The following is a 16883-nucleotide window of genomic DNA, read 5'->3' as shown; positions in this document are numbered from 1 at the left end:
ATGGATTTCTGTCAAGGTGATGTATTCAACAGGGTACACTGTGCTTCAGCTAAAGGTAGAAACTTCATTTTCATGTTCTAATCCCTCCACATACTTCTTCTATTATCACCAGGATTGATACCACCTCAAGGAAAAAAGTTCCCGTGTGCAACTAGTTATATATGCTTAATAACTTGCACTTATTAAAGATAAAAATGGATCAGAATTATAGGTTTAGTAAGGATTAGCAAGCATAAGTGCATATTTCTGCAACTACTACACTTTTTATAGCCCTGTCACACTCCGAGATAGAGTTGCATCATTACATAGAGTTATATAACCACAGAGAGTTACAGCACTGGGAGCATTACAGCATTGTCCCAGACAGTCTTGATTGTCAAAGTCTGGCTTGATCAAGTGAAAGAAAAAATAAAAAAGCCCGCAAAAAAAACAGAACGAACAAATAAAAGAAAAACAAACAAACATGAAGCAAACCAACAAAAAAAAAACACCAAAAAAACAACAAACCACAGCTTCAGGATACTACTGTGGCATCTCCTGATCCCATCTGTTAACAGCACATGCTTCTGAGTTGTAAAAGCCTCATTAACACATCTTTGCATCCTAATTTAGTATTCACCAGTCCTTCCCAATCACTTCCAGCAGGTGACAAGCATGATCTTTCACGCAAAAGAGACTCAAGATAACCAGTGAGAATCCTAGCAGAAAAAAAAAAACCTTGCAAGTTTACCTCCAGGACAAAATTCTTTCTTTATTGATGACAACAAAAGGAATAAAGCCATTGCACAACTAGGTGAAACTCAGCTATTAGCCAAAATAATGATGGTTTTTTTTTCAATCCTTAAACTTTCAGTTCAATATCATCTACAGCACTCCTGTCTTCAAATGGTGTTAGCATTTGAAGTAGCCCCATTTGCTCTCATAACAGTTAGGGCCCAGAAAAATGGCTTATTTTTTTCTGACAAATAAACTTAAGATTATTACCACTGTGTCTTTGGAGGGATTGAAAGTCTTCAGATGTTTTTAAAAGGCCACTGGGTAAAGACAGAATAAAAGCACAGCAAGCTGATAAAAGCATCCAACTGTGACCCTACAGTGGTACAAACATTAAAAAAGCAGATACTTTGGGATTTATTCTCTGAAAGAAAATACATAATGCACTCTTTCATACACTTGTAATGGTCTTCCATTGCTTGTGTAAAGCATTCAGCCATGACACCTGGGGATCTGGACCTATACCACCACAGGCATATCTATTCAGTACTTATTACTTGGTACTGAATCAAGATCAGGCAAATATTCATATTGTCAAAGAGGAGCAGGAGAAGGAAAGAAAGAGAGCCCAAACAAACAGCACAGCTCCTTCTCTGGAAAATAAGGCATCGTCCCAGTGACCACAAAGTGCAGCCATCATCTCCTGTCAAATCCTCTGCCCCACCACTAATTCTCACACCTCTTCTTCCACACTGCCACCATCCACAGCTCATTCAGTCACCAATTCAAGAGCTGCAACACTACAAACCATAAACCAAGCCAACAGAGAGTGTTCTCCCTACCTCCAGACCTGCACAGCTGCCAGTGGCATCTTTACCCACTTAGTAAAGTGGAGCAAACAAGTCAAGCAGGTGGCTCATGTTTCCTTTCGTTATCATCTTCACTGCTTCTACTGAGACACTAGAGTATTTTTACACTTTTGAATGATTAGACACTTTCCAAGTAATTTTCCATTACAAGGATACAACACTACTTTTTGGTTAGTGTTACACTGCTATACATCACTGGTCTCCCACACATTGCCCAGCGATAATAGATGCCATATAGCTATCAAGAAAACAATAGAGTCAAATCCTTTGTGCCAAACTGACTCTACCCTCTCAGAAACAGGAGTTTTGATCTCTGCCACTATATTTTATTAGAGGCAAACAGTTTTTAAATATCCCTTTTCTCCAGTCTTCCTTTCAGTACAATAAGATTCAACAGCTTTCTGAACTGCAGCAAATTCAGAGTCTCCTGGGTGACCCAGGAAAATTTTTCATTACTTTTACTCCCTCCTGCAAGCAAAGCCCCCTCCTCCCTCTCCTCCTTTGTGACAGCATTAACACACAGCAAACGGTGAGTGCACAGGTAAGCAGAGACACACACCATCTGTCATACTGCCTCACACCTCTCTTAACTTCCCTTGCTTGCACAGGGCTCATCCCTGTGGTGTCAACTGTATTTTTTGTCCTGAGCCTGTAAATAAGCATATTTTTAAGCTCAGTTTAGGAAAAAAATCCCAACTCTCCATTGCAATGAGCTTTGTAGTAAGATAACTATCTTATGTCCTGTTTCCACAAATACAAAGAGCTCCTCAACACTACTGAGCGTCCTTAGCACCAGACCAGGGTTCCCTGTTCCCCAAAACTGCTGTTCCCTTGCAAAGTCTACATGAGATGCTGACCACTTTGCAGCCACTGCAAGCAGATCTGGCAACCCAACCATTTATCTCCAGGAGCAAGGACACACAGACACCCTGCAGTGTAGGTACACCCATTGTTATGATTTAAATACCAAATCCTTGTGCCTTCTGGGAGCATGATATACTGAAGCTTCCCAACAAAGCAACATACCTTCGAACAGTGTAGAATATATTGGTACTGAGAGATTATTGCATAATGACATCAATATTTTATTTCTGTTGAATTTTTTATCTCAAATTTACTGCTCCCATAAGTAATAGACAGTAACTCATCTGCACCATAGTTACTTATGTATTATGTATTGCATAGTCCTGGCAGAATTTCTGAAAAAAATCCTTCATCCTTCTCTTAAAAAAAAACAAAAAAAAAAAAACAAAAAAAAACAACAAACCAAAAAAAACCCAGTTCTTTCAATGACAAATCCCAGAACTCAACAGCAATATTTTACTGGAATGCTTTTTATGAAAGTTTAAAAATTCTCCACTAGACTGTAATGTATATATTTACCAATCGCATAACTCAGAAAGTGGCCCAACAGCTTCTAAGCACATTGTAATGTTATCTGCAGGGACAATGAATTATGCATCTCTCACAGCACTACGTCTGACAAAACAACACTGTGATCCCAGTGCCATGGGATTCCGTAGATCCACCCAGTTGAAATAGAAAGTGTAATACAATACTGCTGTTTTCCCAACCTTGTAGTAAAATGGTGCAAATATTCAAATATCATTACATATATATATATAAAAAATATAAAAGACAAGCTCTAATTTATGCAAAAGCAGAAGAAAAATCTGTTTTGGGGTTTGTAATTATGGAGCCTGTTGGATATCTTGATCAGTGTTAATCAATGCTCCAATCAAAACACCCTTAAGACTGCAATCATATGCCTTAAAGAAATTTAAGAGATGTGTCTGTACTGTAAGCGCTTTTTAACCACACCGTCAAAATTCTCTGGCTGCTGATGACAATATTTTGCAATGTTCATCATTAAGACCTGGCATTTTAACTAATAGTATCCTTCATTGGAGAACAGCAGTACACAAGTTATGCACTTCACAGCTATTGCTCTCTCCTGTAGGAATGTATATTGTTCCTATAATGGATGCCAGATGGATTCTGCTCCTTCTCAACCACAAGACAGTCCCCCAGCACACCCCTGACTCCCCAGGGAAGACAGCCAAGTACATATCTCCCAGGCCAAGAACCCAAAGGAAGGCAAAATTCATCTTTTCTGCATTTGGGAACCACCTTCAGACTGTTTTCCCTCTCCTACTGCAAGCACATGCTCAATGCAACTATGTACTGCAAAAAGTGGGACAGAGCTGGGGAAAGAAGAGGGTCTAGGGGCTGGGTCCATGTGAGATAAATCTTGATCTCCCCAGTTAGCATCAAATAGGAAATCCTACAAAACTATCCTTGCAATGACTGGCTTTTTCCTTGATGAGCTCCCACTAAATACTATATATACTACAGCAAGGAGACAGTTCCATGCTTTCAGACCTCTACAGTTAAAGCATTTCAATTAACTGGCATTTATCCTGAAATATCTAAATTATTTCCAGGCAGAAGAAAGTGAATTAAAGGAACATTTGCAGGTTGCTAACTAAACTGTAGAGGCAGCAAAGCTTATGATGGCTTATGATATCCTATATCAGGGTCTTCTAACTTTACGGGTGATACTCTCTAGACAAAAGAATCTCGTACTTGTTCTTAGCCCAAAGAGAGGCCTTTTATTTTATTTTAAGTCTGCCTTTATAAATCTACTTTTCACTTATCCAAACACATAGAAGAAGTGTTATCTAGACCATAAGAAAATAGTTTAAATCCTGCTTGCATATTAAATAACACCAAGTTTATTCTAAGGAAGACGGTTTTGAGCACACACAGCTCTTGGTGAGAAATTAAGCCTTCTACAAGCACAAAGAGAAATATATAGCAAGGAATAAATTGCTAGAAGGCAGCTTACAAGAGAATATGGGATGTAGATGCTGTAGCATAAATGCCCTTCTTTATGTGAATGTGTACTATTTTACCCAAAGCAATATATATGTGAACTTGACACAAGATACATCTTAAACCAAAGCAGAGGATGCTTCTATATCCCCTCCACCTTTCCCTCCCAGTTCTTTCTTGTAGAAAGCTGCGGGTCTGGCCATGGTTTCTTCAGTGATGAGAGCAAGGTACATCACAACAAACACTATCACCAGCAGCTGCTAAGTAAATCTACAACATCCACCACTACAGAGTCATCATGGCTGACCAGTAATAAAGGACCCGAACAGGCTGTTTCTTTCACAGTTTATCTCCAAGTGTAAGAAAGGAAGGAAATATCAACTGCTCAACACAAAGGAGATGAATTTTTATTGGCTTTTTTTTTTCTGAAAAGAATACCAGTCCCTCAGGAGAAAGGTCTCCCAGGACAACACAGCATCAAAATTACTCAAAACTATGAAATTTTTAGCAAATGCAAATTGTAGAGAAGAAGTAGCGAAATGACAAAGAGACAGTTACAAAGGCTTCTAACTCTGGCAAAATATTACTGGGGAATTCCCACTCATTATGATTTATTATGTTCTATTTTTAAGCAATAATCTAGGAGAGTGGCTTTGAAACTCTGACAGGTCACAAAATACTTCCTGACGGAGATCACAGCATGAAATGTCCCTGTCACAGGACTAAGTGCAAGCATGTGATTTATCATTTACAAAAAAGTAATAGTGTATGTCATATTTACCTTTTGTTGAATCATCTTCAATCGGTTGTTTGAATAAAGTGATATCCTTAAAAGTGCACAAGAACAAAACCACTTTTTCATGCTCATTTCTTATGGGTGCAATTTGCATGTAGAACCAAACTGGGGTTCCTGAAGTAGAGAAAAAAAAAAGACATTGGGCTATGGTGTAGCAGAAACCTTCCCCATCCTGTACACAGAAAACTTCAGTATTTACATGTTATTATAACACACAATTAGTTTAGGATCATACCTTAATATTTCTACAACTTCCAGATCTTTTAATTTTAGCCCCTCAGAGCAAAATAACATATTCCCATTTTTACAGCTTCATTAATCTGATCAATGATAAGTAGAGACACGAAGCTTTATAAATCTCAATTCTGAAATCAAATATATTATTCTTGCCTTCTTGTTCTAGTTTTTCCCCAGCATGCTTCACAAACTTAGTGTCTGCAAGGTAGGAAGGCAAGAAAAAATGGATGGATGGCATCTTTGATTCTTTCCTCACATAACATGAAGCTATCAAATCTGAAACTGATGGAGTATACTGTCAAATACTCCAAATTTGATGCTACTCCATTATTTCAGAGGAATTGAGCTAATCCAGACATAGACTATAATTGTGCTATCAGGACAAATCAGCAGATTCAATTTCCTTTTTGTGGTCATACCCTCCATTGGCCTGCCCAGTGGAGCACTCTCCCAGTGCAGTTATCTCTATTAAGCTTTTGAAATAAATACAGAATATTTTAAAATCCTACCACTCATCAAATAAACAGCCAAAAAATCCCTACTGTGTTGGAGTGGTTAGCATGGCTTTTGGTAAATCCTCACTGTTCACACAGGGCTCCTGCAGGTGCTCAGGAGCTAAAAAGGGTCTTATTTCTTCCTAGGCTGAAATGCACATGGCAGTCCTCTATGTACATGCAGGTCTGCTCTGTAAGGGGTGAAATCCTAAAAGATTTTAAGCATCCTGCTTAGAAACACCCTGTTCACCTGCAGGGGCATAAATGTCAGACAGACTTTCCATCCAGAAAAGCTCCATGCCCATGGCTGTGTCCCCTCCCTCCCAAACTTGCACCTACACACACCTCACTATAAATGCCTTCACAGCTAGTTAATTACCTTTGGGATTTGAGGTGCTTTCAGCCAGTTGACATAATGGCTTTCCTCATAAGCTGCCTCAATGCCAGTCTGAGAGCTGACACATTGAGACAAGCCACTTGCCCACTGTTATCCCATGGGCACCACTGACTCCCCTCAAATCTCTGCTAACACATCATGTCTGGGAACTGTGCCAGGAACTGCAGGATAGATGCCCAGAGAGCAATGAAACCCTTTTGGGCTAGGACTACGGTGGGAAAGGTTAAAATCCACAAGAGTTCATGAAAAAATTCAGCACTGCTGAATTTCAATTAAACCAGTAGCTCACTAGCAGTAAACTGGAAAAGTGGGAGACACGGAGGACCGATTTTTGTGATAATTCCAAAGCCATTATGCTGATTACTTGATTATCTGAATTCCCAGTTGCTAACCTAAGATAAAAGATTCTTTTCATAACTTCTAAAACAGAGCGCTGCAGCTCTCTGGAGTAACAATGTACTTGCAGTTATACCTGGCAACTCATCAGCACCTTTGAAAAGCTCTGAAAGTAAGTAGGCAAAAATAACCTGTAAAACAGCACTGATAAAAATCAAAGATAGAGGCAAGGTGGCTATTGCTGTAGAAGCAGCAATTTAGGGAAAAAGCAGGCAAAAAGCTTTGCTGAGTACTACCCTATATATATTTATTCATATGAATGCATGCCTAACACGGTTGCTGAATAGTTGAGTGGGTAGAGCTTAGGACTATGTAAGAAGGAAAGCAATAAACCAGAAGAAAGTTGTAGTAAACCTTCATGTCTGAACCTGAAACCCACAAGCTTGGTTAAAATGCCAAGGGGGCATGGGAAGTCAGCAGTCATATGGATGTTTCTGGAGTGCTTACAGATCATCTCTGTGACAAAGCAAAGAAGGTTGGGAAAGCAACCTGAAAATCTCAAGATCTCCTCCTGCCTAAAGCATAAGCCAATGGGTAAAGAAAAAAAAAGGTTGTGCCACATCATCAAAAATACACAAGCACCTCTTGTTTGGTGGGTGGGAGGGTACTTGGAGAGCACTGAAACCTCCAGGAAGGGTCTCTGCCAGTGATAAACCCAAGCCCTTCCACGGAGTAACTATCTATGCTTTGCAGAAGTATATTCATAGCAACAGATAACTATTCTTTATTTCTCTATCTGCTCCGATATCCAGCCTGGAGGATAAGAATGCAGTTTCTTGAAGGACCTTCCACAAGGCTCAGAGTATGATAAATGGAAGCAAACCCTGGGCAAACCAGCTACAGAACTAGAGCCAAAAGGTGAGCCTATTAGCATTAGCAATAGGTTGAAGTTCTGTGTTTCGGGTTATAGAGAAGAAAGCTGGCAACAGATGTTATAGATGGGAACTGGCTCAAGCCTGAAAAGATATATGAGTAATTTTCCATAAAGTCCTTCTGTAATCCTGCATAACTTAAGGAAAGTATAGGTTTGGAGAGCTGGGCAAAGGTGAAGATTTTATTAAGGCAACAGCAGCTTAATAAATCTCTGAAGCATCATCAAGCTCCAGCAGACAATTCACAACCCAAAGCAAAAAGCTTGTTGCAGAAAAGTCACCAAGAGAAGGCTTTCCTCACTTTATACTTAAATAAAATAAAAAGGAAATTACTTCAGGACTGGCCCATGCTAGAGCAGCAGCTGCCAGCCCAGTTAATAAGGGAAGACAGAGTCAGGGAGAGCACTGGATCTCTGGGATCCTCTTTGGAAATCACACAGACACAGGGCATGTCAGTGACCACCACCTGCAAAGATACTCAACATGAATCTGTCCTGGGAAATTCCCCTAATGTGAGAGGCCGTCCAGGTGACCTGCACAGGAAACAGGCAGAGAAGCAGAAAATGTAGAGACATACACATCCATATGCTGAGGAACCAAAAAAGAGGTCATTTGGAGGGCTCTCCTGGGCACCTGCAGAAACAGCTAGACTTCAGAGCTGCTCTCACTTCTCTTTTTTAACTAAAGTATTCGCTAAAATGCTTTGAAGCATGCAGAATTAGAGAAATCTAAAGGCATTTCCTACTGTTTAATTCACAGACAGGAAGATTTAGTCTAAAAGGGTTAAGTGGAAATAAAGCATAATGCATGCAATTTGTTTCAAGAAGACGAGGTATCCAGGATGCTCTCTTCAATGTCATGAAAGGTTTATTTGAGTTTGCAGTGAAATGCGGCAGTCGGGCACAGTTAGCTCTTTCCTGAGGCACACCATTAACTTCCCTCAGCCACAGCACGTGGTGGAAATCTCACCAAAGCAAGGTGCTCCATGCTAGCACCCAGTGGGGGGAACATGGCCTCAGCTACTGCCCTCCAGACAGCTAAACCAGCGGCAAAGCTCCCAAGCCCCACCGGACCTGCACCCTGTACTGGGCAATGAAAGCCACGCTGAAGAAAACACTTCCATCAAGACAGGGCTTGTCTTGTCTTTGACACGGCCAGTGACCCAGTCAGCTAGACTCAATTTGCTCAGGGTAGAGGAACTAGCTTTTCTGGAGCATGCTTCATCTGATGGGTATAGGTTTTTCTCTTGAGAAGATGGCCTGTGCTAGTGGAGGATGCTGCTCACCTCCACTGACAACAGCAGGCATTTCAACCACCAGCCTGGGGGAGATATCAACACTGCATAAGCCCAGTGTGAGACCACACAACAGTGTGGGTTTTACTTAGTATGTGCTATAACATTGATAAAGCAGAAGTAGTACTACCCACATACATGGCAGGAGAGAAAATGTACTGCAGTGACTCCTGGTTAAGACAGAACAGAAAATCTTTTCTGGTGCTGGCAACCTCCTGTAAACCCAGTGCCACCAAGAGGAAGGGACTTAGGTCATACATCTCATTAAGTTACAAAATTCCTTGACTATTTAATTAATTCCTGCATTACGCACCAAATTTAGTATTCTCACCATAGGTCATAAATGTTGGTTTACACATCACAGAGGCATCTCAACAATGTTGGGAGCATCCACACATGCAATCGGATTCTGGGTTTGCACTTGAGGAGAGATGGGGGTGTTCCCTGAAGGATGTGGGGGAACCTCATTCAAGATTTCTTTTCACTTAATCCAGTCAGTTTCCATTCAGTAAAACAATCCTCAAAACTAAATATATTTTGTGAAGGAGTCAGACTAGAGATAGCAGGGAACCACTACTATTCTTGGCAACCTGAACACTTCTGAAAAAAAGCTCTCTTCTTGAGCTGTGGCAACCAAAACACCCATTTCTTCTCCAAATCTTCCCTGAAATTACCCATATATCAAAATGAAGTTTAATTTAATATATTATATACTTTAAATATGCTTTATCACACCCAACACCGTACACGAATATATACGTACTGTTTTTCTTGTAGAGGAGAATTTCAAAGCAGTTTGACTCATAGTTGTCAAAAGTCTGTCTGACTTTTTCAATGGTCTTCTTGTCAGTGAGTTCACCATACATAAAACTGAAAAAGAAAAAAGGTTTTTCTTTTTTCTAGACAAGCAACAACTTTGTTACAGTCACCTTAAAACAGCAAAAGGATTAGAGATGTTATTAACTATAATTTAGCAAAGTTTAACTATGATTTACAGTTCATTTAAATATTTAGATGTCACAAGGAAACCCACAATAGCGAGTAACCATGACCACCTTTTTACTGTAAATGACAACAAATAATTCGATTGCAATGTTTCATTAAATGCTTTTCTGAGCATATCTTTAAGGATACATGGTTATAAAAAGAGCTGATAACCTATAATGCTACAACTGCAGGCCATGAGAATATTGCTGTCAAAACAGAGAAAACGGAACAAAACCTCTAAAACCTCCCAGATTTTGTTCAATCCTCTAGAAAAGGCTTCTGGAGGTGGAATGGATGCTACTGCAGGTTAAGGCTGTTAGTTGAATCAATGACTACAAACCTAATCTTGTCAAGATGCATCTGGGACAGTAAGATAATCAAAAACCTTTTACTAAATACCGATTTCAAAGGTAGGATTTAACCAGTAAGACATAATGATTGTAATGCTCTGAAAACTCAGCATGGAAAGAAACTGTATGAGTTGTCTCAGTGTAGCTATATCTGCACTACTACCAAACATAACCAATTCACTCTCATTTTCCTTATTGTATAATGCATTTCTTCAATATTTCAGTAAAAATATGGAAAACATTAAAATGCTTTTGGAGATTTATCCCCGTCCAGGCTGAGAATACAAAGATGTAATTTTAACTCTGCTATGTCTTCCCACTTGACTATCTCATCTCCACATTCTTTTCCAGGTCAGACTTTCAGGTGGTGTAAGCAAACCCAACCCCCTGACCTTCCTTTTGAAAGCTTCTGCAAGGAAACAGTGAGGCTTTCATTGTTATTCTTCCCTGGATTAAAAATAAGTGAAGACTGCTCTGTGCAAATTCCCAATTACAGAACTGAAGGAAAATGGAACATGGGGTAAAAGCTTTCAGACACTTGGATGAATACACTTTTAATTGATCAGGCTTTTTTTTTTTTTTTTTCATTTTCTTTGTTCCCAAACAGTTTGAGCTTCAGCTGAACCTACAACAGACAACCCTGGAGTATGAAAGAGAAAAGCTATCAGTGCCTCTGTGGTTTCAATGCAGCTTCTCTTTTATTGATCAACAGACCTCCAAAGGTTCAATAAACATTTATTTTATGTCTACTGTTCTGAAATAAACAATAAAACAGCATAGTGGTTAGTGACTTGGCAAGCATTAAAACACTCAATGAAGGCCAGACCATGAATCTTTTCTTTATACAGCCAACCAAGGGAGGCAATGGGGTTGCTCCCAGAATAAGGTGCTCCCCAGCATGGGTGATGAAGGCAGTGGCTCTGACATTTGGATGTCACTTCAGCTGCTTCTTTTCTGGTAACACAGGGAGAGCTATTGATAAGTGACATGTTGTAAATGTTACCTTTGGGACAGCACTATAATGGAGATGCCATTACTACAGCAATTGATGTCAGGAAATGGTTTTACCCAGAGCACAGGTTTTCATTAAGGTACTGCTTATCATCAACATACATGACCGTCTTTAGGAAAAGCAAAACACAACCTACTGCTCATTTTTTAAGACCTGTCTTTCTTTCCTGAGGTCAGCTGATCATCTTTTATACATTTATACATGAGGTGAACAAAAAGAGTCTGTTTGGTCTTGGGTTTTTCAATCTATGCCTTTTTTAATGCACCAATGAGGTAAAGAAGATTGTTCTGTCGGCAAGGTGAAATTAAGACCTGGTAGTTTTCACACAGCCTGTTGTGCAATTGAATTCTCTTTTTTGTTTTGTTAAGATTTAAAACAATGTCTCTCTTAGTCCTGAAGGAAAAAAATCACATGAATTTGTTGAAGTGCTTGACTTTTACATGGCTTAAAATACAGAAAGTCACCATTAATTAGTGCTAAGATGACAAATGATACTCGGTATTCTGAGTAGTGGAAAATACTCGTTAGCATTGCTGAATACGATCAACTTTATGTTTTAAAGGCTATATTCTCACATATAAAGAGACATTTTAAAGGCCTGTGGGATAATAAAAACATTTTTCAGAAGGCAATTTTTAATAGCACCAAAGAAACCTCAAAGCTACTCACTGTACAAGTTATGTAAGACCTTTGCTTATCACAGGTTTAACTTCATTTAGTCTGTCCTATTTTATACACATGAAGGAACTCCTACTTCTTCAGTCAATCATTCTTTTTCTGCTTCGTGTTTTCTGTTATGTAGTGATTGTCAAGTGCCTTCAGTGCAAACTGTACAAGACGTAAATATCAAACCCACTCTGCTACTGGGAATCTTACTACCTAGAAAACACATATCAAAGAGAAACAAGACTTACTGAAATACTCAGAGAAAGGCACAATCTTAGATAATTTTGCCAGCTCTGAAAGAGACCATTTGTCATTTAAGAAGCATGGGATCCCACCTCCCTTTGAAAGCATCCTTTGGCACAGAAAAAACACATCTGAAGCTTTGCATTGTGCTCTTCCGTCCTTTGTCAGGATTCACAGCAATGGCGTAAGAACAGCTCCAGATCTACAGTGCATGCCAAGGTGGTATTTAACAGCATTTGTGAGAAATTATCCAGGATATGGGACAGGTGAAGCACAAAGTCTACATCCAATTTACAGCTCCCTTCATCCAGAAGCACTGGATGAAAAGGCATCAGTTACAAATACAGATACATGTCAACTTCAAAGCTCTGCAAGCTACAGAGCAGCTCCCTGGGTCCCACTGGCACCATCAGCAAGGTTTCTTTGCACAGCTTTGGCAGTGCAAGGAACCCTTCTCTCACACACACAACTCAGGTCAAGGAGTGATATCTGAGTATTAAACCAAACTTTTTTTAAAGTCCATCACGCTGTACCCACCACGCAAAATCCCATTTCTTGAATGCTTTGGGAATTTTGCCATTGGCTTCAGTGGAGACAGAATTTTTCTCACAGACTTTTTTTAATCCCACTTGTAATGGCAGTAAATCAAAACAAAGGAGAACAGAGATGTGGAGTGGAGCACTGCAAGCGCTTCAGTTGAAACACTATCTGTAAACAACCACTTCAGCAAGGAGATCCAATTCCATCCTCCTGTACAGCTGGAAGGCAACACGCAAACAGGGCCTACACGCAGGTTTCCTCTTTGAAAACAAAACCAGCAATCAGCTGTCTCCAGCCCAGAACCAGGCTTTCAGGGGCAGGGAAGGGTAAGCAAAGCAAAGCCTGGAGCAAAAGCCAAGTGTAAAATGCCAGGGTAGGTTACTAACCAGCCACTCAAGGGGTGCCTGCTCTTCCAAAGGCTACATGAGAATAGAGCTTAACTGATAAGCAACAATATTTAGAAAACAACATTTAGAAAAACAATATTTAGAAAAATATTTAGAAAAAAATATTTAGAAAAACTAGATTTTAATGTTTTATAGCTGTTAATTCTTTCAAGGTATTTATCAAGACATACATTGTCATGAGTGTGGGCAACTGGGCATGAAACAAGCGGTTTTCTTGCATGCTGACTGATCTATTGGTGCACCTTCAGGCAGGGCGGGCGGGAGAGGGTTTCAAGGTCAACTGAATGTTAGAGATGTCAGAACTGCAAATGCCCTGATCCTCCAGAACTGTCAGCTTACCTTCACTAGTAAACAAGTCCTTCCACCTAAAAATCCTGTGCATTTTAGCACTCCCTTATACCAATTATTCTATGTATCAGCTCCAGCTACAGATGCAACTTTGGATACCACATGCACCCAGGAAGAACAACACACGGTGATTCCCATCACACATTATCCACGTGGCCTGACCCCTGGATATAGTGCCTGTGAAACTAGGAAGACTGGCATTTGTACCGAGGTATTTCTGAGTGATTTTCCTGCCAATGGGCACATTATTGCTGATTAAAATTCACATCACAGAATCACAGAATTGGTTTGTAAGCGACCTTAAAACTCCTCCAGTTCCAATCCCCCTGCCACAGGCAGGGACATCTTCCTCTAGACCAGGTTGCCCAAAGCCCCATCCAACCTGGCCTTGAACACTGCCAGGGATGGGGCAGCCACAGGTTCTCTGGGCAACCTGTGCCAGGGCCTCACCACCCTCATGGTAAAGAATTTCTTCCCACTATCTAATCTAAATCTACCTCTTTGAGCTTAAAGCCATTCCCCCCTTGTCCTGTCACTACAGGACCTTGTCAAAAGTCCCTCCCCAGATTTCTTCTTGACCTCTTCAGGTACTGGAAGCTGCTCTAAGGTCTCCTCAGAGCCTTCTCTTCTCCAGCCTGCACAAGCCCAACTCTCTCAGCCTCTCTCCATAGCAGAGGTGCTCCAGCCCTCTGATCATCTTCAGGGCCTCTTCTGGACTCACTCCAAATGGTCCTTGTCCTTCTTATGTTGGGTGTCCCAGAGCTGAACCACACACCTTGGTGTCACCAGCAAACTTGCTGAGGGTGCACTCAATACCACTGTCTATGTTGCCAACAAAGATGTTAAACATCACCTGTCCTAATACTGATACCTGAGGAATGCCACTTGTTGGTGATGAGAATACTGCAAAATCAAAGGGATGATCAGCCCATGACAGGACTAATTCATTGTCTGAGCTGAAACAAAAGAATCACTCATACCTCCAGTGTCTTCTGTTTATCCACCTCTCCCTGTGATCAGTATCAGCCAAGACCACCTGAAGCTGAATATAATGATGACATATGAGCAGCCAATGTAGGGTATGGGGTGGAACAGACAGAAAGAAGATATAATGAATACTCTCTGGACTACCCAGGAGAAAATACTGGATGAAACTGATTTGAAGGCACTGTATCTTATAGACAGGGGCAAACAGACCAAATATTGCAAAATTTATAAATTGTCCTTGATCACACTCATGATCAGTAACAATAATGACTCAAATCAGGGGCTAGACAGACTTGCATTGTTTGTATGTAGAGAATGAAGATTAAGGGGAAAAAAACAAACACACACACACACACACCCCAAAAAAGGAAAAACAACCACAAAAAAAAATTAAAAAAAAAATCTCTGCTACAAATTCCATTTTCCATAATAATTCCCACTTGGATTTGCATCTGTATGATTCACCTGTATGATTTACTTAATACACCATCAAAACAGGATCCTTACAAATGGTAACTAAAGTCCATCACATTCACAAAAAGCACTCAGATACAGTAAACTTTTTGATCCTCTCAGTATTTGAGGCACGAGGCACAGGGGAATCATTATCAGAAAGGTATTGCTAAACCTTTACTTCCTCAGTATTTTCCTACATTTCTGTTCTATATTTTTAATTATCTGTAATGTGCACAGACTATAAAAGTGATGGCTCATAGCAAACCTACATAGTCCAGTATTTAAGACAGCAAAGAGGAAAGCATGTATTTATATCCAGCACAGCTGCGATAAGGCTGTTTCTTTCAGACCCACTAAGTATATCAACTCTATTGGTACTCTGTGAATGAACATTTCATTTCAGTGGCATGTTCCCATCTCTTCTCCATTACCCGTTAGAGGATACCTGGCTGCACAGAGCAATCCTGGACTCGCAAGGCTTCCTCCCCTTCCCAGCAGATGAGAGCAGTGACCACACATCAGCACTTGTTGCTTTTTGGAGTCAGCAATGACTGACCTCCAAGGACAGGCTCACTGCCTGTCCTGCTCCTGCCAGCTGAAGCATCAGCCCATGATCAGTGTCTGGCAGCACCTATCTCCCAAAAGCCATCTCTGTAGGTAGGCAGCTCCCTCCTTCCAGTGCCCTGGGGTTGGTTGCTCCCTGAATAAAGGGAAAACCTAAACAAATGTGTATCTCAGCCATTCCTTATTGCCTCTGTCCCCGTTCACTTTGCTCATACATACGCATTAGGGATTTAGTCCTTCCCCAAACCATCTCCTTTTAAAGGATACAGCAGACAAGGCACAGATGCATGTCTAACCATAAATCATAGCTGTCCGCTCCTGAGAGACCACGAACAAAAGGAAAAAGTCATAAGGTTGCAATGCGTAGAGTAGATATATCATCAGCTTAATCACTCTCTTGGGAATAAAGATGCAGTTTGCACACTACTGTGCTCTCTGTGTGTGAAATAACAGGAACTAACATGGGCTACAGAATAGCCCAGTACATCCTAGCATGACAGCAGGAGAATTAAAATAATAAAAAAAAAGTAAACAAAGCCTTTGAAATATATTACCTAAAACCCCACTTTCTTTATTGGATCATTAGCTACAGCACATTTGTACTGATACTAGCCAGGATAAATTTCAAAGTGCTTTACCATGTCATGGATAAGTTTCTGGTTTCATTCATTTAAAGCCTGTTTCAATACTTTCATTTCTACAAAACAACTCTTTTCTTATATCAATAACTTTTGCAAAACCTCATTGTTCTTCTCAGAAGATTACAGTTTTTAAAGTGCATCGAGTGGCAAAAAACAGACAGCTGGCATACCTGCAAGTGCTGCTCTTCTGCATGACGTCAGCTCGATGATACCCAGAAAGTTTACAAAACCCGTCATTACTATAAACTACAGGCCAGTCCACAATCTGGGCATTTCCCAACAAAAAGCTGGATTCTGCAAAGAGAAAGAGAAAAGGAGACAAAGGGCAGATGTCAGTGGCAAAGTGCAATTAAATCCATGTGTTATACAGCAGATGCAGATTTATTCATGACGGCAACTTATAGCGTGAAATTTCAGAGGGAAGTGAAATTAAAATAGGCATCAGAAAAGAAACTGTGATGTAACAGGGTAACTTAGTAACAAAAGTAGCTTCTTGCACACCAAAATACTGATATAAGTAGCAACACTTTAACAATTTAGAAATTTAACAATTTATTCAAAGCATCTGGGCAAGGTGTCATGTTTGGTTTTCATTTTATATTTAATTGTTTATATATTTATATGGTATTCATATTTTATATGTATCTTGAAATCAACTTTAAATTAACTTGTAAAATGAGTTTAAAATTATGAATTTTATTTGTGCCCAACACTGATGATAACTCTTGCTTCAAGTAAATTTTTCCTGCTGGTAGGTCTGTCTGTTTTGCAGGACACA

The 16883-nt window shown here is 40.0% G+C and overlaps 1 protein-coding gene across 2 annotated transcripts in view; it reads right to left on the bottom strand.

Moving 5' to 3' along the window:
* Positions 1-16883, bottom strand: part of KCNH5 (potassium voltage-gated channel subfamily H member 5) — a 160635-nt gene that overhangs the window by 130445 nt on the left and 13307 nt on the right. For both annotated transcript variants that reach the window (XM_062630747.1, XM_062630748.1), the window contains exons 2-4: positions 16276-16399; positions 9668-9774; positions 5200-5328 (exon numbers count right to left, since the gene is read on the bottom strand). In XM_062630747.1, the coding sequence (XP_062486731.1) occupies positions 5200-5328; positions 9668-9774; positions 16276-16399 (360 nt within the window). The remainder of the gene's footprint in view (positions 1-5199; positions 5329-9667; positions 9775-16275; positions 16400-16883) is intronic.

Source organism: Pezoporus occidentalis, unplaced genomic scaffold (assembly GCF_034315485.1).
Source record: "Pezoporus occidentalis ecotype Australia unplaced genomic scaffold, CSIRO_AGI_Poc_V1 ctg36, whole genome shotgun sequence".
Classification (NCBI taxonomy): domain Eukaryota; kingdom Metazoa; phylum Chordata; class Aves; order Psittaciformes; family Psittacidae; genus Pezoporus; species Pezoporus occidentalis.
This window is presented reverse-complemented; position numbering and strand designations above follow the sequence as displayed.